Source organism: Bos grunniens, chromosome 1, assembly GCF_055505025.1.
Source record: "Bos grunniens cultivar Pamir isolate PY7600 chromosome 1, Bosgru_T2T1.0, whole genome shotgun sequence".
Classification (NCBI taxonomy): domain Eukaryota; kingdom Metazoa; phylum Chordata; class Mammalia; order Artiodactyla; family Bovidae; genus Bos; species Bos grunniens.
This window is the reverse complement of record NC_141165.1, coordinates 86,641,928-86,664,715: the sequence shown is the minus strand read 5'-3', so window position 1 is coordinate 86,664,715 and position 22,788 is coordinate 86,641,928. Positions and strand designations below refer to the sequence as shown.

Below are 22,788 nucleotides of genomic sequence, written 5' to 3'. Positions count from 1 at the left end.
GGTGAATTCAAAGAATTTCATTTATACTCCGTTCCTGTAAGAATTGTTAATATTTTCAAATGCTGGCATTAAATTAAACTGTAAGGCATCTGAAAGTAAATGACACATCTCAGCTTTGTCTATTTAAACCATTCAATCTATTATATAATAATTTCATTTTAAACAGTTAGCTTTTCAAAGCAAAGGTAACTTTTCTTCCCAGAAGCCTTCTGTGAGTCCTCAGGGCCAGCATCTATGCTACAAATACCCTGTGCAAATTTCTAGTGTAACATTTGCACATTACACTGAAATGATCCCTGCGTTGCTCTTCTCCCACCAGGCTAACCTCAAAGGCAGGTGTAAAATCTTAGGCATCACTGTATTCCTGGTATCTTGCACAATGCACTACATAAATGTTTGCTGAGCTGGATGAACAAACTTCCTAGAGTTGACAACAAGGAATTTTTAAAGTTTTGAATGGCTGTTCTTACCAATCAAGAAAAAGACGATTACAGCAATGATCCCGTAGCAGACATATCCATTTAACCTTTTCGGTTTTGCGATACTGGTTTGGTTGCCCCTCATGTTACTGTCAACATTTTCCTCTTCATCTGCAGCTAATTTCATCTCCACATGACTGTTATCACCATCTACTTGCCGAGCCAGACTAAACCTGGTATATGACAATGGTTCTCCACCAAACTGAGATTTAAAAAAAAAAAGAAAAGAAAGCATTATGAAGGAGAAGAAAGGGAACTGGGACATTTAAAGGAAGCTTGATCAGGTGCTACTGGGCTATTACTATGACTTGCTGTACATTCTCAAGGAAAAAGTTCCCTTTTCAAGCTAGCACACTTCCTTGTGCCCAGTTCTGTCAATAGCATAAGAGGGCTGGTTCATACACTGGCCTTTATCTCATTCAGCCTTTTCATTCAGTTTCTGTTATCATGTCTACTGATAGACATTTTGACCAGTGCTTTCTTTAGTTTATCTGAACTATCTGACTATCTCTTCACTATGCCCTGAAACTTCTTACATGATTTTCCATAATTAACTCTACTCAAGACTGAATATAACCTTCCTTTGTGAGATCTAGTACACCTCAAGACCACCACTTCAAACATAAATGAGTAACTGATGATAGCTTTGGTTATTTTTTCTTGCTTACTGGGTGAAAAGCATCTTCATATGCTTCAGACTCTTGCAAACTGGTGACAGAGAAATACATCTTAAAATCATACCAAGTTAGAGAATGCTGATCTGGCTTGATCCATCATTCTGAGCTGCCACACAGAAGAGCCTAGACACAAAACAGAGAATTAGCATAATGAGATATCTAAGAGTCAGATGCGATTGAGTGACTTCACTATCACTTTTCACTTTCATGCACTGGAGAAGGAAATGGCAACCCACTCTGGTGTTCTTGCCTGGAGAATCCCAGGGACGGCGGAGCCTGGTGGCTGCTGTCTATGGGGTTGCACAGAGTTGGACACGACTGAAGCGACTTAGCAGCAGCAGCAGCAGCAACACAGATACCACTGTATTAGACTAGTGAGGACTTTCCATTAAGTATTATATATCGTTTACTTTTAAATATATTATCACCTTTCTAGAAAGGATCTTTAACCAAGATAGTTTAACATGACAACTAAATTTAGGGTGACCCTTGACTAGCTACTGAATTGAGGGGGGGATGAGGTGAGTTGAGGACAGCCTGAAGGATATTATTGGGAGAAGTAAGAAATTTGAATACAGACTATATCCTAGACAACAGTATTGTATCAATATTAGATTTAGAATTGTGATATGGTACTGCATTTTCTGGAGGACTATGTCCTTGTTAGGAGATTAATGCCAATGGTTTTAAGCATGAAGTATCGTGATGTCTGTCACTTACTTTCAAATAGTTCACTTTAACTGAATTTACTAGACAAAGAAAAGGGACAAATACAAAAGACAATAGACTGGCACCTGAAAAAAAAAAAAAACTAACAAAAGTAAAATTAAGCCAAAGACTGGTTATGCTACACAAATCGGTAACAAATCAAGCCAACAGAAAAGGAGAGAAAACCCGATCTTTCTGATTAAATGAACAATTTCTAACAAATGATTTGATAGATCTTTGATGCAAAAAGAATAGATAAAAGAAAAGCATAGAGTATGCTATTTTACAGATGAAAAGGCCAATTATTTGAGACCTTAAGTGACTTGTTCAAGGTTGAAAACTGATCACCTAAAAATGAGGTCCAACAGCTTTCTATGAAACTGGTTTTACAGAGAGCATGTTCTCATCTCCAGAAATTTAAGAAATTACTTTTAACTTTTTTCAAAGCAAACTATGCCTCTGTAACTAAGAGTCTTAAAAGTTAAAGCACAGGTATTAATTGAAATCTAGATTTTTCTAGTTAATTTGGTTTGAGTGCATCTAGATGCTTGAAAGTATGTTGAGATGTATATAAAAAGACATTTATTTCACACTGTTTTAAAGCTTTTCCTCTAAAAGTATACTCATAGCACATTTAACACCCACACAGCAAAAAGCAAGATGTGATATATATGTAGATTGTAAAACAAAGAAACTATACAAACTGGCATTAGAAAAGTCTCCTATCAAACTCTATTAACAAAAGAAAAAAAAAAATTTTTTTTTAATCCTCAAGCTTTAAAGACCAGAGCCAACAAGCAAAAGTTCATACTCTTAGAAGCACAATCTCACCCCATCTGGTACAAAAAGCTTATCACTATCACTGCACTCAACTGTATAAACCCAATCACTAGAGCCAGAACTGGAAGGCCCCACCCTGAACCAATTTTAATCACCCTTTTCTAGGAAAAAAGGGCTTACCAGCTTAATATGCATCTGACTCAGCCACTCCTCAAGGTTTCTAGTTTTAAATGAATTTTAAGACTAAAGTGACAATACATTCAAATAAGTGATCTAAATAAAAGGTATAAATAAACAATGAGGAGATTGAGTGCACGTCTAAAGAAACAGATATTAATAGCACGTCATGATTTTGCATAGTTAAAATATATTTTTTACTGAGCAAACAGACACACTATTTCTATTTCAATCCCCAGACACAAAATTAAGACTGTAACATAAAAGAAATCAAGTCAGAGGAGGAAAAAAAGTGTGACCTAGGTAATTCTCATTTTTTTAAATTAACTTATTTTTTATTGAAGGATAATTGCTGTACAGAATTTTGCTGTTTTCTGTCAAACCTCAACATCAATCAGCCATAGGTATACATATACCCCCTCCCTTTTGAAACTCCCTCCCATCTCCCTCCCCATCCCACCCTTCTAGGTTGATACAGAGCCCCTGTTTGAGTTTCCTGAGCCATACAGCAAATTCCGGTTGCCTATCTATTTTACATATTACCATATGTAAGTTTCCATGGTACTCTTTCCATACATCTCACCCTCTCCTCCCCTCTCCCCATGTCCATAAGTCTGTTCTCTATGTCTGTTTCTCCATCATTGCCCTGTAAATAAATTCTTCAGTACCATTCTTCTAGATTCCATATATATGTGTTAGAATACGATATTTATCTTTCTCTTTCTGATTCACTTCACTCTATATAATAGGTTCTAGGTTCATCCACCTCATTAGAACTGACTCAAATGCATTCCTTTTTATGGCTGAGTAATATTCCATCATGTGTGTGTACTACAACTTTTTTATCCATTCATCTATCCATGGACCTCTAGGTTGCTTCCATGTTCTAGCTACTGTAAAGAGTGCTGCAATGAACAATGGGACACTTGTGTCTTTTTCAATTTTAGGGGTGGAACTGCTGGGTCACATGGTGGTTTTATTCCTAATTTTTTAAGGAATATCCATACTGTCTTCCATAGTGGCTGTATCAATTTACATTCTCACCAACAGTGCAAGAGTGTTCCCTTTTCTCCACACCCTCGGTAATTCTCATTTTAACTCCATCATTTAAGCCCACATCTGTGAAGAACACAATTCTATCCACATTTTCATTCTATCTAAAATGATATCCACAAAGGCTCTTCCTAAAGTTTTACCCATAACAAAATTGAGTCATTTTTTCAAAATAATTTCACCCATTAGTAAAGCTTTCTATTTAAAAGAATCCCTTAATGTTTTTTCTAACTGAAATGTGCTCTAAAAGCATGGGAGAAAAACTTTTCATACCAACCTATAAACAAGTAGTTCACAAGACTACATATATAAGCCAAACAACTCTTACTTAGCTTATTTCAAGATGTCACCATCAGTGCTAACAATCTATTACAAAAGACAACCCAAAATCACCTTGATTTTTATTTATATTAGCTTCTTGTGTATCCTTGGTGTTCTCAATGATAACTGGGAAAAATATTCAGTTTCTCACACTAATGAAAATTCAGGTAAGCAAAATCAGAGCCCCACATGTTTTGAACATGAAATGGAAGAAATGTTTTAAACTGAGCCATGGGATGGAAGACAGAAGGCAGACAAAGGTAATAGCTAGACAACAGTCCCAAGCTTCTTTCAAATTCAAATCATCTTATTCCTACTTTCTTGATATGTGGCATTAATTTTCTATTTAATTTTTTAATATGGTAATTATCTTGAGGTCTTATGCTACTTTGGGATGTCTTAAAAATCATAGGTCTGTACAAAATATATATAGCTAATGAGATTAGGTACCAAAATACACTTTCACCTACATAGAAAACATATTCAAAGCCACTACTCCACTTTACCTGAAATAAAAATAGGACACATGTTTTTTAATACAACCCCATTTCAATTTAGAAAACAAGCCACAGTTTCAAGTCCTTGGAGCTCACATAAATGAAGTTTCTCTGTCTGCTTCTCTGTTCTAGAGACCTTCACCACCTAATAACTTCACTGCCCTCTACCTTCTCCAGAATGAGACAAAATCCAGCCCCGACCTCTACCCACTAACATTCTTCCTTTGTTCTTAAAGTCCTACCCATTTCTTCCCGGATCAGCTCAAGGGCCATCTCTATGAAGCCTTCTCTGACTGATTTCTCTATCCCACAAAATTTGATGTGGAATTATGTGGTAATCAACAAAGTAAAGACAACTTTATTTTTTAACAGTACCAAGGCATGCTAAATGTACATGAGGTTCACATTTCATATAATTTAGAAATTATATGAAAAGGAGTATAATGAAAACCTTGGATGTAGACTCTTCCCATCCTTGCTACTCACTGGGCAAAGCTTGGGTAGGTAAGAAATTTTTAAAAGTAGAAAAACCTTAACCTTTACCTGGCAGAGCTCCAAGATGTCAAGTAATTGGTTACAGAAACCCATTTTGTAAACAGTTTCCCAAGACACTTATGCATTTGCAGGTGAAAATGAAAAGATTACAGGGACTTACAAAACTGCATGGCCCTTAGAACACATAGCTTGGGTATACCCAGAATGACTTATAAAGAGACGGCTGGTCAAGGTTTTTACTAGCTTTAAGAGTCTAACTTTATGAGCCTAAAATGAAAAAGTAGTGGAAGGAATCAAAGAAAACAAAGCAAAATGTTCATTCTTATTTAGCTTTCTGAGAAAATGATTGCTCAAGTTGAAGGTCAGGACCACTTGAAGTCCCTGCAGTCTATCTGTGTAGTGGTCATCTGAGAGAGCAGACAGAGGGGGCACACACACAAGAGTTCTAAAAGACCTCAGAGAGTCATTTTTAAGAGCTTTCAATTGTTGTCGGATTCAAGGTGAACTGGGAGCTTTCTTCATTACAAATAGCTACGTAATCAAAGGCAAGTAAATACCACTCCTTAGGGCAGAGTTAGCTGAGTTGTTTGCTATCCAACAGTCTTCCGCACAGGCTAGGTTCACCACCACCATTCCTTAACAAGAACATTCCATCAAAGACAAGTTGAAGGGTACTATGCTACATACAGACTTTTGGAAAACATTTCCTATCAATGACAAAATTTTTAATTCTGGATTTTGTGTAACATATTGAGTCTATTACAGTCCCAAATTGAGAAAAACAACAACAAAAACAGTCAATCCTAAAGGAAGTCAATCCTGAACGTTCATTGGAAAGACTGACGCTGAAGCTTCAATACTTTGGCCACCCAATGCGAAGAGCCAACTTGGAAAAGACCCTGATGCTGGGAAAGACTGAGGGCAGGAGAAGGGGGTGACAGAGGATGAGATGGTTGGGTGGCATCACCGACTCAATGGACATGGGTTTGCGTAAACTCCAGGAGATGGTGAAGGAAGGACAGGGAAGCCTGGGGTCCTGCAGTCCATGGAGTGGCAAAGAGTCAGACATGACTTAGCAACTGTCTGAACAACAATAATCCAAAACTGAGGAAAAAACCAAAGCAAAACAAAAAACCTCACAGGACCAGTCAGTATTTTAGGGAGCCTAACCTTAATTTTCAAAGCAGAAAAAATCAGGGAGGGAATTCCCTGGCAGTCCAGTGGTTAAGATTCTGGACTCCCACCGCAAGGGGCACAGGTTTCAGCCCTGGCCTGGGGAACTAAGATCCCAACCACTTCTGGAAATCACCTTAAATGTCTTGGTCAATAAGGTCAAATTCCCCAGCTCAGCAATGGAATCAGCATCTAGTATTCCAAACTCCTATCTAAGCCTCGAATAAAGGTTATCAGGTGTCCAAATACTTCTGTAACAGGATAACTATCTCCTCGTTCAACCTTCTTAGCAGAAAAAGCACTAGCAATCAATTTCCTTGGCATACCCAGTCACCACAATCTGGCCTATGGCAAAATGTTAACCTGGGTCAAGTCACAACTGGCCCACCCGCCCCATTACTAGCTTACAAAGCTGTCCACTACCAACAGTGATACAATGGGCTTCCAAGGCGTTTTATATCGTCAAGCACAGCCCTTTGATACCACATCGCTAATTTCCTGATGGCAAAAGCAGATTCCAATCCAAATAGCTTTTACTTGGCCCCTAGACCATAGCTTTCACAAAATAGAAGTCTTATTCCTACGGTCTCCCATCTGTTAGTGAGAAGAGTCTAGCAATCCAAATACCTGCGGGATTCAGTCGGCTTAGAAAAACTGAGAACCCACACACAAGGCCAACAGGCAGCGCCGAAAGATCAGGTTGTACTAGAGTTCAGATATACAGCTTACAGAAACCCTTGTCTACATGCCCAGGACACAGTCGTAATGCAGTCTACTGAGGACAGCTTTGTCCCTTTCAACAATGAGACCACGGCCCCGGCAGGCCCCGAGGAATCCAAGGGCTACGAGCTCAAGGTCATCCACGCACCCCGACCGCCGTTCGCTGGGAATACTTCCTGAAAGGGCCACGTGCTCCCCGCAGAGTGGCTCAGCGCTGCGGCAGCGTGGCTGACGCCTCGCTCCCGGGCCTGCAGCCTACGGCTGTCCCAAGAGTGCCTGCATCTTCTCAGGGCGAGCTAGTGAGGAAAAGGGATCCGGGTGACCTGGGAAGCCGGGAGCAAAATAGCAGGGCGTAGAACGACAGTGGAACACCCCTCATATCGCCCTCAGGACCCTAACAGAACCTATTCGCAGGATTGGGGGCCGAGGGGCGGAGGGCACCGGTAAGGGAAAGGTCGGGCAGCCCGCCCCGCAGCGCCGCTGCACCCCGCTTGCACCTGCAGCCTGGCTCCGCTCCCCGCCACAGCCCCTTTCCCGCCGCCACGCGGGCTACGTTCCCGCCCGCCAACCCGGAGGCGCTGCAGCCTCCGGGCGCCCCTCGCGGCTCCCCAGGCTGCTGGACCGCACCGAGGAGGGTCGCACCCAAGCCCGCTCCGAGCAGCCCCCCGCAAGCTGAGGGGAGGGTAGGAGAGTCGGCGGGATTCTAGCAGCCGCGTGTCACTCACAGAAGGACCTCCCCGTCCGCTGCTTCCCGGCCCGCCACCAGTCTTTGCCGACACCCTCTGGTGGGATAACCACCCCCAACCTGCAGTTTATAGTTTGGTCCCGCCCTCTCCCTTGCGTCACTTCCTATATCACGTACACCTTCAGAGGCGCTCGGGAAAAAGACAGCCTGGGGCTAGGAGTGGACAGGCAGTCGGATGGAGTCCCTCCGCTGGAGCGCGGGACCGAGGTCGGAGGGAAAAGGCGCGAGACTGCAAGTGCAGGAGGGGTTGGGCGAGCGGTGTACTAACTTCCTCCTCGCGTCCTTAGCTGGCGCGCAGCCGCAGCCCTGCCTCCCGGAGCCCTCAGTCTAACCTTGACCGATCTTCTGGCTGTGCAGTGCAAGGTCAAATGGTGTTAGCGTTTACTCGTAAATGCTGGATACTTAAACTGAAATATTTATTTTAAAGTGTCTGTCGTTGATGGAATATTAAGTAGGCACTAAAGCCATGTTGTGAATATATGTTTTGCAGCTTCAGAAATAGGATAAGCAAAGCAGAATTAAAAGCAAAATGTAATTGTATAGCACAGGGAACTATATTCAATATTTTGTAATAATATTTAATGGAAAAGAATCGAAAAATAGAGATATGTATTTGTATAACCAAATCACTTCGCTGTACATCTGAAACTCACAATATTGTAAAGCAACTATAATTTTTTTAAAAGGGAAAATGCAAATTTGTATTTCGGATGTATAAAACCCGCCCTTGAATCACTAAGACTGGCATAGAACTTGGCAGAATATTTTAATGCATGAGGGAATGGAAGAGAAAATAGAAACAAGCGATTTATTAGGGTGATAGAATTGTAGAACTTTGATGTTCCTTGCCATTGTTGTTATTATAGGATTGTGCAATGCGTAATAAATAAATAAAATGGACTGTTAATCACTTTCTAAACTCTGCTAGCAAACTTCTCACCGTTTCCCTCCCTTTGGTCGGTAATATACAGTGAGCGAGATTAGACACGTTTACAAATAGCCCCTAAGCGAGAATATTCTTGGGCCATAAAAAGGGTTACAGATAAAGCGCTCTCCAGGTCAGAGCCTAGAGGGAAACAACAACAGTCCTCTGAAATGCAAATCTCTTTCCCGACCTTGAGATTCTGCTCTTCCCCTTACTACCCGCAGGGATGTCTGTCCACCGCCCTTCTCTATACTCCGGTTACCTAAAGTCTCTCGCTAAGGAGAAGTATTTTAAAATCTCGTATGTAGTAATATCGCTGCACCTTAGTGGATCTACACAGAAAAAAAGCAGGGAATGGAACAGATTCGTTTTGATGGGGCCAACTTGAAATTCTGACAGCAGGTCGACTGAGTCCCTTCTCCTTCCCAGGCCGGTGGGACTTTAAAAGAAAAGAAACAGTGCTGATATCCAGGTGAAAATCTTATAACCACGTGGAGAAAATTTAATTAGGAGATTGCAGGTCAGGATATAATCTATAAAAATCCAAATTAAAATGTTTACATTGACTAGAATGAAACCACAAAGAAGACACTAAATAGCATGTCAATTATATGTTTATTTTCATGCTTTTATTAGTAACAAGGGATACAATGCAATTACATTCCTTTCACTATCCCTTTCTCCCTAGAAGCTCTGCGGGATCTCCCTCCTCTGTTATTTCAAGTAGATCAAAATTAATTTGTCATGCTTTGTTGTGGAACCTATACGGAGAGGCAACTCTGCTTTATCTGATATTGCATACATATGTTCAAAGATTTTACTTTTTTAAATCAGAGTTTCGTTGTTGTTGCCATTATTGCATAGCATTAGCTCCCACTTCTGGAGACCAATAACTTGGATGTTTGCAATGAAATAAATTTTTGGCAACTTTATTTAAATTATTCATCATAACTGAAATGGATATTATTCAGTTTCCAGCCTTCCATGGACTTGCATAAGACTTACCTAAAATCCATGCAGTTCTTCCAAAAGGCACACAAAAATTGTTTTAAAATCATGTATACTAGAAGTTTGCATAAGGGAAATTGGAGACTAGAGAGGGGTGTACAATGTGCTTAAATAATAAACAAGCAAGTAAATAAATAAAAGCCCTGGAGATCTGGGGAAAGAGCACAAAAACTGAAGTTAAGCAACTAGAGTTCTCAACTTTCTTGAGCCTGGGTTGTATCAGCTCTTAAATGAGAATAAAAAATACTTGCTTCACAGATTTTCTGTGTGTTTAAATGAGATAAGGCAGGTGCAGTCTCCTAAAACCACAGTCTACTCTGGCACAGAGAAGATGCTTGGTTGAGTCTGTCTGGGTGGAATAGAGCGGGATCAGGCAGGAAAAGTAACATGGAAGATGTCTTCAGGCCAGACTTAGACTGATGAGGAGACCGGCTTCCTGTGGTGTGTATTAAAAATCCTACTCTATGTAAATACCTCAGGGAAACCAGTGGTGGAAGAGAGTTACAGGAATCATAAGCTGCAAAATTCTCCCTCCCTCCCTTTTCTTCACCTTGAGATGAAAGCAGGAATCTTCCTATTTTCAGTGAGAGAGGAATAACAGGAAAAAGTAAAGCAGAGAAGTCACTGATGAAGTGAAAAGGGCCCCAGCCTCAAAGTTACCAACTAATCCAGAGCTGTCCCAACTGTGCTGCAGAACGATGGGTTTAATGGCGCTCTATGCCTCAGTTTTCCCATTGGCCACATAGAGATAACATGCTTTTATTTCCTTCACCAGGAAAATAACTTTTTCCCCCCTAAAAAGTAGGAAAGCTCCTTAAACTACACAGTTATACAAATACAAGGTCCTGCTAGTTCAGAGCCCAAGCCAAATGAGTAAATGTGGCCTGGAAACTGAAAAGTTCTAAGCAACTAGCAATGAGGCTATTTGTCCAGAAAAGGAAAGTTGTCTTTGATAGCTTCTGGTGAATAGTGTCAGATTCTTGATCTCTGAAGAAGCAGATTTAGCTTTGGGACCAGGGACCAGGCTTGATCACTCAAGAGCTTTTGTGTAGCAGTTTTATAAAAGTATGAAAAGGGACTGAGAAAGCTTCTGACATAGACATCAGAAGGGAGACGGAGGGTGCCCCCTTTGCTAGTCTTAGTAAGGGAATTAAATACTTTTTCATTAGTTACTACAATAAATCAAAAGAATATCTCAAGATTGTAAAAATTTTCCCAGACCCACTCCCACAATCTATAAAGACCCACTCCCACAATCTATCAAAAAAGCTGAGTGCCGAAGAATTGATGCTTTTAAACTGTGGTGTTGGAAAAGACTCTTGAGAGTCCCTTGGACTGCAAGGAGATCCAACCTGTCCATCCTAAAGGAAATCAGTCCTGAATATTCATTGGAAGGACTGATGCTGAAGCTGAAACTCCAATACTTTGGCCACCTGGTAGAAAGAACTGACTCACTGGAAAAGACCCTGATGCTGGGAAAGATTGAAGGCGGGAGGAGAAAGGGTCAACAGAGGATGAGATAGTTGGATGGCATCACTGACTCAATGGACATGAGTTTGAGTAAACTCCAGGAATTGGTGATGGACAGGGAGGCCTGGCGTGCTGCAGTCCATGGGGTCACAAAGAGTCTGACAGGCTGAGCGATTGAACTGAACTCCCACAATTTACATTTTAAGATGACAGGATTATAGTTAACAATAGAAAGATCTTACCAGACCCACTCCCATAATATACATTCTAAAATACCAGGATTAGTCAGGAAGGAGAAACAAGCAAGATACATTGTTGTTATATAATCCTTACTAAGGAATGTAGGGGGAAAAGTTTGTCCTTTCCTTCTCTTTGAGAATTCCAGACCCCTATCTCCTCTTCCAGAGCCTCAGACCCCTTTCTCCTCCTCAGGGACCCCAGACTTCTTATCAACCTGCCTAGGAATTGACTCTCTCATCTTCAGTGGCACTTGACTGCCCTGATTCCAGTAAAAATGACTCCGTTATTGATAATGGCTAAGAGGAAAAGGTAATCAATTACCATTTATTGCATTTATACAATAATGCTCATTGAGTAGTATTGTGGGCTTCTCTGGTGGCTCAGATGGTAAAGAATCTGCCTGCAATGTGGGAGACCTGGGTTCAATCCTTGGGTTGCGAAGATCCCCTGGAGGAGGGCATGGCAGTCCACTCCAGTATTCTTGCCTGGAGAATCCCCATGGACAGAGGAGCCTGGAGGGCTACAGCCCATGGGCTCACAAAGAGTGGGACATGACTGAGTGACTAAGCACAGCATAGAACAGCATTGTGTGTCCAGCAAAGATACCTATAGAGATAGGAAAGGAATCTGTACCCCTGAAAATGCAAACAACGTGGCTGGGGAAATAGAATTTATACTTAAAGAACAAATAATAAGGATCCAAATATGAAATACAAGCAAAAATAAGTGAATCAAGGTCTGCGACAGCCAACTGCCGAGATCTGAAAAGGAAAGTAAGATTTTAGTGTGTTTATTAAGGGAGACTGTACTTCTGTACTCTAAATCTTGTTCCAAATTATACTCCTGTTCGTGCTCAGTCATGTCTAGCTCTTTGTGACCCCATGGACTCCTCTGTCCATGGGATTTTCCAGGCAAGAATACTGGAGTGGGTTGCATACGGGATCTTCCTGACCCAGGGATCGAACCTGAGTCTCCTATGGCTCCTGCACTGGCAGGCGGATTCTTTGCCACTGAGCCACCTGGGAACCCATGTATGCTTATTTATTAACACATTCTAGTTAGCTACCTGTTTTTTAATAATCTATTTTGTAATGTAAAAGTACAATTGAATATAAACACTCTCATCTCTAACTCAGGCACAAGTACAAGAGGGAACTTTTGCTACTTGCCCCACAACATCAAAATCAAACCATACACCCCTTCCAGGGGATAGAGATCAAGAACCTGGAGGAAAAACCAAGGAGGATGGGAGAGAGGGACAGCACTATAAATCCAAGCCTCTAAGATGATGCAGGTTGGGGGTGGGAGGTTTTTAGTTTTTAGACAAAGGCATTTAGTGCTTTTTCCCTTACCTTGTAAGACGTGAATTTGTTTATATTATGTATATTTTATCACAATTTATAAAATACATTAATCTGTCAACTCAGAAACTGGGGATTCAAAATCATTTGCCTTTTCTGGGGTCCTCTCTGTGGCCCAGATGTTAAATGAGTTCTCTGACATCGGCATTTCTCAAATATGTTTGACTGCGCTCCACGGCTCCATGGTAAAATGTTCACTTGACTGAACAATCCAGTATCGGTTGAGCTCAGTTCAGTCACTCAGTCGTGTCCGACTCTTTGCGACCCCATGGACTGCATCCAGTATATTTGTGTATATATGTGTATATATATCCAGTATATATGTGTATGTATGTATTTTTGTGTATATATTCACATGAAACAAGTAAACGTTTCATTAAATAATACCCTTGCTGTGTGCAAAGCAGTCTGGAATTTTCTATTTAATTTTTTAAAATGCTGATTTCAACCTATTAAATTAATTTCTCAGGGGGCTATGACCTGTGTTTGAAAACCATAGTCCTAATCCATCTCCTTTCTCAAAGCATAAATCTTTCTAGTGAACAGGACAAACAACTTGCTCAAAGTTAAACATCAACTTGAAAGGATTCTCCCTGTTACTTTGCCCACTGTTTCAACTTTCTATCATCCTGCACTTGAGCAAATATTGATTGAGGTTTTTTGAGTGGGAAGGCACTGTTAGAGAACACAGATCAAGTCCTTTCCAATGCTTTCCAACACAGTTTGGCCAGTGATGCAGAACTCTGCTGGACACACAGGATAGGTCCTCCCAGTTACTACTACAGATGCCACTCCAACCTACATTGGCTCTGACCACAGCTCCTATTTGACAACCTGTATCCACTTTCTTTACTTTGGAATCCTAGGCTCAGGGCAATCACCTTAGACTAGAATCATAAAATAAAAATGTGGAGTTCTGCACACTGGAACAGGATTGTCCCAGAGAATGAAGGAGGATTGTCAACTAATATATTTGAGGGTTGATATTTTCCACTTTATTTTTCATTTTTTCCCTTTTAAAATGTACTTGAAAACCTTCAGTTTCCTGTCCTAATACTCCTGACTAAATTATTCTGTGCTAAGAGGAAGCTCACGTGGGAGAGCATGGAGCAGGAGCAATCCAGATTAATATGGTGGAATTTGCCCCTACTTTATAGCAAGTGGTAAAAGTTATTCAGGGCGGGAAAGCAGAATACAAATTAATTTTAAAATTAATTAGAAGACTATTTATGCCAATGAATACAGTGCTCAAAGTCGGAGTTTTGAGCAGGATATAATGTCCTATTGAGCCCTTCTAGTTTCATAACAGAATTTCAAATCTGGAAGGAACTTTAACTCATGTACCATACACAGCCTATAACAGATGTCCACTAAACATATGAAGATTTCATCTAACAAAATTTCTCTACTTCACCCCATCAAGTGGTTGTGTAGCTTCTACTCAACCGTTCCAATGAGAGCAAATTTATCACTTCCAAAACCTTGATAGGTTTGGGACAGCCTTGGGAAGTTCAGACTGTTACAAAGTTTTTACCTAGTTAATTCCCTAGCGGTCCAGTGGTTAGGACTCAGCTTTCACTGCCAACTGGGTTTAATCCCTGGTCAGGGAAGACCCTGCAAGCCATGCAGTGTGGCCAAAAAAAAAAAAAGTTTTCACTCATATTATACTGAATTCTCTTTCCCTTCTACTTTTGATAAATTGGTTATTGTTTGAAGACTGTTCTTATGTCCATAGCTATCATCTTTCCTTCAGGTGAAATATCCTGATCCCTTCTAAGGGCCACCATAGGACACGATTCTACGTTTCTCCACTCACTCGTCAGTATTGGAAGCATGGTTTGACCAATCCACATGGTCAAACAGAAGAATGGAGCGGGACTACCATTCCTCTGTTCCAGGCCTTTACAGATGCCATCTGCCAGCCACCTCAGTCCCTACCTTAACAGCCACTGCACATTGCAACCTCATGCTGAGCTCTCAGCGAGAGTTCAAAGGGGACAGGCGGGCCTTTGGAGCAGAGAAACCTGGGTTCAAAATCTAGTTTTGCATGTACTAGCTAATTGTGCTACTATTCCATGTTTCTCTCTTTTCCGAGGATAATGTAATATCCACATACTGTTGCAGTCTGATACACTATACATAGATTCTCTTCCCCAGTTTATTGCTACTCTAGTTAGCAAATGATGCAGAAGAATCTAGTCTTTGGCTGGGAACATCCTTGATATTACAGCTGAATGACAGATAACAGCTAAGATTTATTAAGCATCTACTGTGTGCTAAAAGGCTTCCCTGGTGGTTCAGACGATAAAGCGTCTACCTACAATGTGGAGGACCCTGCTTCAATCCCTGGGTGGGGAAGATCCTCTGGAGAAGGAAATGGCAACCCACTCCAGTACTCTTGCCTGGAAAATCCCATGGACAGAGGAGCCTGGTAGGCTCTAGTCCATAGGGGAGCAAAGAGTCAGACATGGCTGAGCGACTTCACTTCACTTCACTTCAAAGCCAAGCCAAGAGTACATGTGAAGAAAAGGTAAACCTAGAAAAACCTAAACCTGGTGTGCTAAAAATGATGCTAGTCGTTTATCTAGTCGTTTATCTCACACAGGGCCCTGAGATCCAGCAGGGCCCTGTGTGACTCCTGGGCACAAAGCTTTTCTGTGTCCCCCGTTTCTTTGATTATCGGAAATAGCCTTCATTCAGCCTCCAAAGGGTCTTCCATCATGGCTCAGTCGGTAAAGAATCTGCCTGCGATGCAGGAGACCTGGGTTCGATTCCCGGGTCGAGAAGATCCCTGGAGAAGGAAATGGCAACCCACTCCAGTATTCCTGCCTGGAGAATCCCATGGACAAAGGAGCCTGGCAGGCTACAGTCCATGGGGTCTCAAGAGTCGGACCCAACATAGTGACTAAGCCACCACCACCACCACAGCCTCCATGACCTTCCCTGAGTTCCAATGGACAGATTTAAGCAGTTGTTAACTAGGGAAAGGGCTTCCCTTGTAGCTCAGTCAGTAAAAAATCTGCCTGCAGTGCAGGAAACCAGGGTTCGTTTCCCAGGCCAGGAAGATGCCCTGGAGAAGGAAATGGCAACCCACTCCAGTATTCTTGCCTGGAAAATCCTATGAATAGAGGAGCCTGGAAAGGGAGAGAACGTGAGACAAAGGGAAACGGTCAAGAGAAATAATAGTCTAGCTTTGGGGCAGAGTCCTGGTTCGCATCAATGGATTGTTGTTGTCCAGTTGCTCAGTCGTGTCCAACTCTGCAACTCCATGGACTGTAGCATGCCAGGTTTCCCTGTCCTTCACTATCTCCACACAGGAAAAATAGCTTTGAGCTGTTTTGTAGATACTGAAGTCCCCTCGAGGTGGGAGAAATTAATGATTCCCACAAGCATGTAGACTGCAGACCAGGCAGAACCTGAAGGTTGATGATGCTGACTCCTACTTATCTCACCACCAACCCATCAGAGAAATCTAAGTACAGGTTTAATAGAATTGCGATGCATTCATATTATCTCTACAAGACAAGCTGATTTATTAAATTCTCAGTATGTGTACTTATCCATGATAAGGAGGTTCCTTTTTTTTTTTTTATCATGCCATGCACATGTGGGATCTTAGATCCCCATGCATGCATGTGTATGTACTCAGTCATGTCTGACTCTTTGTGACCCCCATGGACTGCAGCTCGCCAGGCTCCTCTGTTCAAGGGCTTTTTCCAGGTAAGAATACTGAAACAGGTTGCCATTCCCTGCTCCTGGGGATCTTCCTGACCCAGGGATTGAATCCAGGTCTCCCACATTGCAGGCGGATTCTTTACCATCTAAGCCACCAGGGAAGCCCAAAAATACTGGAGTGGATTGCCATTCCCTTCTCCAAAGGATCTTCCCAACCCAGGGATCAAACCCACGTCTCCTGTGTCTCCTCCATTGGCAGGATTCTTTACCACTGAGACACCTGGGAATCCCCCTTAGTTTCCCAACCAGGAATCAAACCCATGTCTTAACTATTGGACTACCAGGGGAAGTCCCATGGAGAGCAACTGAATTAAAATAAATATATTAACTTTGTTTCAAAATATCAGTAAATCAGTTTCATCTTCCTCCTTTTGACATCTGTAGTTTCAGTTCAGTTCAGTTGCTCAGCCGTGTCTGACTCTTTGCACCACATGAATCTCAGCACACCAGGCCTCTCTGTCCATCACCAACTCCCAGAGTTTACCCAAACTCATGTCCATTGAGTTGGTGATGCCCCAGCCATCTCATTGGGATTCTCCAGGCAAGAACACTGGAGTGGGTTGCCATTTCCTTCTCCAATGCATGAAAGTGAAGTCGCTCAGTCGTGTCCGACCCTCAGTGACCCCATGGACTGCAGCCCTCCAGGCTCCTCCGTCCATGGGATTTTCCAGGCAAGAGTCCTGGAGTGGGGTGCCATTTAGCCTCCTAACAATTCTCTCAAGTAGGGACCATATTCATTTTATTGACAAATATGTGAGAGTGCAAAGAACACAGAGTAATTAATTTCAAGGGACACAGTTTTTAAATGGCACAGTTGAGCTTCAGATCTTTGAGATCTTTGATCTTATAGCCACCCTTCACTGCATCACAGGTACTGAAACACTGGAATACTAACCAGCAGGCAGATGGCTGAAGCCCTGGGCCCAGAACAGAATGCTTACTTCCAGGTTCCAGCCTGGACCTAGTAACCACAGCCATCTTAGGAGGGTTTGAGTCCAGTTTATAATGGAATTCGATGCCACAGGCACAAAATTAAAGATCCCAAAATATAAAGCCAAGGTCACGACATGCAATGTGCCTGGGATAATGATCTCTCAAAATGTGTCCTAGAAGTAACCTGTGCCAAAGTGAGATTTGAAACTTGCTTAACTGATGACATGAAAGCTCACAGCCCCCATCTAGGTAATCAGAAAGCAGCTAATCATGATAAACCATCTCTAAACGTTGTAAGATGAGTGCTTTTGAGACTGGATTCAAACAGAGAAGCATTTGAAGAGACCTACTCCTATAATAAAATCCATGCCAGGACTCAAAAGTAGGCAATAGGAGCCAAGAGCTGCAGAGAGAAAGAGAATCCAGAATAGAAGGCAGCCCTGCGGAGCCCAGTGCTCTCCCCATTTCAGGCAGGAGACCTTGGGTCCAGCCTTGAGGGACGCTATGGACAGGAAAGATTCCCTGTGGGTGTTGAGATGAATCAGGATAAAGTGGATTTTGAGATCCACATGGAGCCTAGATACCAAGGTGAGCTCCCTGTGCTATACAGCAGGCTCCCACTAGCCATCCATTCTGCACGTGGTGCTGCTCTCTCAATTCGTCTCCCATTTCCTTCCCTCACTATGTCCATAAGTCCATTCTCTGCGTCTGCATCTGTATTCCTGCCCTGCAAATAGGTCTTGTCAGTACCATTTTTATAGATTTCATATAAATGAGTTAATATATGATATTTGTTTTTCTGACTTACTTCACTCTGTAAAACTGGCTCTAGGTTCATCCACCTCACTTCAACTGACTCAAATTTGTTCCTTTTTTACAGCCCAGGGCTTCTTAAACTATAAAGAGCATGAGTGTTGTGGGGTCTGTTAAAATGCAGATTCTAACAGGGGCCCATGACTCTGCATTTCTTCTGTTTTTTTCAATTTTTATTTATTTCTTTATTTTTTGGCCATGCTGGGTCTTCGTTACTGTGCAGGCTTTTCTCTAGTTGTGTGGGACAAGGGCTACTCTCTAGCTGCGAGTAGAGAGCAGCTCCTGTTGCAGTGGTGGCTTCTCTTGCTCGGAGCACAGGCTCTGGGCACTCAGGCTTCAGTAGTTTCAGCTCCAGGGCTCTAGAGTACAGGCTCAACACTTGTGGCACCCAGACTTAGTTGCTCCAAGGCATGTGGGATCTTCCCCACCCAAGGATCAAACCCATGTCTCCTGCATTGGCAGGCAGACTCTTTACCACTGAGCCACCAGGGAAGCCCCATGACTCTGCATTTCTAACAAGCTCACTGGTCATGCCAGGCAGCTGATCTTCCGAGCACACTTGAGTAGGTTTTAGAGGGAGGAGGGTTTCTATTAGCAGTACTCCCACAGACAGGACACTCTGTGCCAGCTGGCATTGGAGTGGTTTCTGCAGGGCAGCTGCCTTTCTGTGGCTGTAGTGGCCTCTTCTCCCACCAAGCGTTTCAGTGGACAAGGGCAATTACCAGGGCCATTGCAGCTTAAGTAAACAACCCTGGAGACCACTCCACTTCTTTGCTGGCAATCCACAAATTCCAAACCACCCACTCATCCCAAGTTCTGAGAGGATTTCGCCCCCTGAGCAGCCCCTGGACCTTGATGTGAAGATCTGTCCCAGATGGCAGTTCTCTTGCTCCACACAAATGAATCAGGCCTTGTGAATCAGTGTTGTGTCCCTGGGTAGCAGATTACCTAATGACTGGGTGAACTGAAAAAAGTATCTCTGAAACTAAATGGAGAAACAACCCAGGTGCTGTGAACTTCACCCAGGACTCTGGTGTCAGCAGACTCTGCTCTGCAGCTTCTCCTGAGACAGGGCTGGGGCAGGAACAAGCACCGTTGCTGTTGTTTACTCGCTCAGTCGTGTCCAACTCTTTTTTGACCCCATGGACTGTAGCCCACCAGGCTCCTCTGCCATGGGATTCTCCGGGCAAGAATACTGGAGTGGGTTGCCATTTCCTTCTCCAAGGGATCTTCCTGATGCAGAGATTGAACCTATGTCTCCTGCATTGGCAGGTGGATTCTTTACCACTGAGCCACCAGGGAAGCCTAGAACAAATGTAGACATTTTCAAAAACAAACACCATGACCAATTTTCTCTACCCCTACCCCCACCCCAAACAAACAAACCCACAAAAATTCTTATTGAGGACCCAAAGAGTTACAGAAAAACCTGAATGAAAATTTTGTCCAACACAATACTAAATCACTATTTTGCCTCTTCCCTCAACCCACTCACACATTCATAGTATATGAAACAGATCACATCTGGAAGGCTAGTTTTGGAGCCAAGTTAAAGGTCGATTTGAGTGGGGCACCAGCCTTAACTTGTTTCCTTTTCTTCTCTCTGAGTTGGAGAGGGAGTGGCTTCTGGGCAAGGACATTCATGCTTGGAGCTGGGGAGGGTTGGTGCTGGCACAGCGTGGGTGGCATGGTTGACTCTTGCCCAGGAATGTGCTCTCAAGGTTATCCTACCCCTCCCCTGCCCTTCCCCATACCATGGGGATTGCCCTGACCTAAAGTATCCCTGGCTACCCAGGACCTCCCCTAGAAGCTGAGCTCCAGGTGACCCTCTGGTCCCTCCCCTGAGGCCCTGCCCCTCTTCACCTGCAGACACCACTCCAGCCTGTTTGGGTAGCTCTATGTGCTTAGCTCCTGGAAGGCAAGCCCTTGCCCTGACATATTTCTTTCAGTCACTGAGCTGGGTCATGAATGGCCCTACACCAGCCTCCAGCCTGAGTGGCAGTGGGCACCTGCCCTGTACTTGTCTGCATGGCACCAGCTGCCTCTGCCAGAGACACTGCATTATCTCATCCTGTTCCTAAGCCTGAGCTTGCTCTGGGGCCATTGTTCAAGTCCCCTCTCCCTGTCTGAGGGATACCTCTGATGTTGCACATGTTCAGAGAATAGAGAATATCTGTTCCCATTCTTGTCACCTTATCCACTGTGTAGTGGATGATCTACCAAGGCTCCACTGTGTGTCAGGTACTGTGCTGAACCTGGTGATAAAGAGCTTCCCAGAATGCTTCCCTTGGGATCTCTCTGATGACTTACTTCCAGAAGCCCACCATTCTACTTCTATAGTATAAGAAGCCTTTGAAATATTGAGAGAAGCTTCCTTGTTTCATACTGAGACACCACTTAAAACAGACAAATGACAAGCACACAGTGCTCATAGAAGCACTTCACTGTTCTCTACTTTCACGAATTTTTGTAAAAACAATCTAGGCAACAGATGTGCAAATGCCATGAGTTATCAGAAAGAAGGTAAGTGATGAGTTGAAGTTCAGGTACCCACAGGCTCCCATCTGCACCTCTCCATTGGGATTCCTTCTCCTCACTATACAAATACCAATTTGTGTTCTCTCTTTCTAAATGCCAGATCTCTATTCCCAGGTTCTTGCTGGATGTCCCACCTGGATGACCCGCTCAAATTCAATCTGTCCTGAAGGGAAGCTGACACTTTGCCCCACGTCTGGTGCTCCTCCTTCCTGTCTGCCCTGCTCCCTGACACTGCACTTTACAGATTCAGAGGACAGTCCTGATAGTCTGGGGGACTCTCCCCACAGCCACCTGCTCAACCAATGTTTACTGAACGGAGCTCCTCAGGCATTGGTTTGCTTCTGGGCTCACATGGAACTGGTCATTTATTGGATAACTTCCCCCAACTGACTGCCCTGAGTTAGAGGTCATCACAAAGGTGAGTGATGGCTTCTCTGCAGAGTACTGGGCTTAGCTCCAGGAGGCAGAGACACGCCAAAATGAACTGCATTTGCCAAAGTACATCAGTGGGTACGTGACTGCACAGAAAATAATTGAATGGGAGACACACCACACTAACGGATAATAATAAGGGAAATAGTGTGGGGGATATGCAGGAACTCTGTACTATCTTCACAATTTTCTGTAAACCTAAAGGTGTTCTAAGAATTAAAATCTACTTAAAGGGAAAAAAGACGGACTTCTCTGGTGGTCCAGTGGCTAGGACTCCGTGCTCCCAGAACAGGAGGCCTGGGTTTGATCCCTGGTCAAGGAGCTATATCCCGAATGCCACAGCAAAGATCAAGGATCCTGTGTGCTGTGGCTGAGACCCAGCATAGGCAAATAAATAAATAAAGATTTTAAAGATTTTAAAATAAAGGGAAAAAGGAGTAGGGAAAAAAACGAAAAGGTATGTTGTTAAAAGTTCAGGAATTGCAATATAAATGCAAAAGCTGAAACTCAAGGCAAGATGTGGCTCAGCTCAGTTCAGTTCAGTAGCTCAGTCATGTCCGACTCTTTGCGACCCCGTGGACTGCAGCATTCCAAGCCTCCCTGTCCATCACCAACTCCCAGAGTTTACTCAAACTCATGTTCATTGAGTCGAAGATGTGTCTGGGGACTCACTAAACAAGAATGTCTGGGAGTTCAAGGGAGGGAAGACTGTGACCAAGGCTCTTGGGGAGGCTTCTGGAAGAAACAGACCTGGGGAGTCTTGGGCAGGCTGTGAGCACTTTGCTACCCCAACGCTGGGGCATGGAAGGTGTTTAAAACTTTGCTCATAGACACAAAGAAGGCAGCTTTGAACCAGACAAGCTGAAGTGGAAATCTCAACTTAAGCTCTCTAAGTATCTTACAGATACTCATCTCTAAGTACCTTAAACTCTCTAAATCTCTATGATCTCTAATCTTCAAAATGAGAATAATAATGCTCACCTCAAAAGTTTAAGTGAGAAAATACATAAAGGGCTTAGCATAGCATGGGCCCCTCAGAAAGGTCAAAAAATGTTAACTGTTGCATATGCTGTGTCCAAGTCAATACTGTATGGTATTGGTTACATGTGGAATCTACAAAACATGACAAACTAGCAAATATAATAATAAAAGCAGCAGATTCACAAATACAGAGAACAAACTAGTGGTTACCAGTGGGGAGTAGGGGTAATATAGTGGTAGAGAAGTAAGAAGTACAAATTATTAGATATCAAATAAGCCCACAAGGATATTTATCCAATGGAGGGAATATAGTCAATATTTTATAAAGAGTATAAGTGGAGTATAAACTTTAAAAATTATGAATCACTACATCAGTCCAGCTGTAGCTCAGCCGTGTCCAACTCTTTGCAACCCCATGAACTGCAGAACACCAGGCCTCCCTCTCCATCACCAACTCCTGGAGCTTGCTCAAACTCATGTCCAGTTGAGTCGGTGATACCATCCAACTATCTCATCCTCTATCATCC

The 22,788-nt window shown here is 42.9% G+C and overlaps 1 protein-coding gene across 7 annotated transcripts in view; it reads right to left on the bottom strand.

Moving 5' to 3' along the window:
* Nucleotides 1–22,788, bottom strand: part of TFRC (transferrin receptor) — a 149,169-nt gene that overhangs the window by 22,098 nt on the left and 104,283 nt on the right. For 2 of the 7 annotated variants that reach the window (XM_086401055.1, XM_086401046.1), the window contains exons 1-3: nt 7,806–7,867; nt 1,221–1,279; nt 471–681 (exon numbers count right to left, since the gene is read on the bottom strand). In XM_086401055.1, the coding sequence (XP_086257181.1) occupies nt 471–681; nt 1,221–1,256 (247 nt within the window). In that variant the 5' untranslated portion in view covers nt 1,257–1,279; nt 7,806–7,867. Of the gene's footprint in view, nt 1–470; nt 682–1,220; nt 1,280–6,987; nt 7,377–7,707; nt 7,868–7,942; nt 8,162–22,788 lie in introns of those variants that run through there. The other 5 variants (XM_086401078.1, XM_086401061.1, XM_086401068.1 and 2 more) reach the window with 5 other exon arrangements.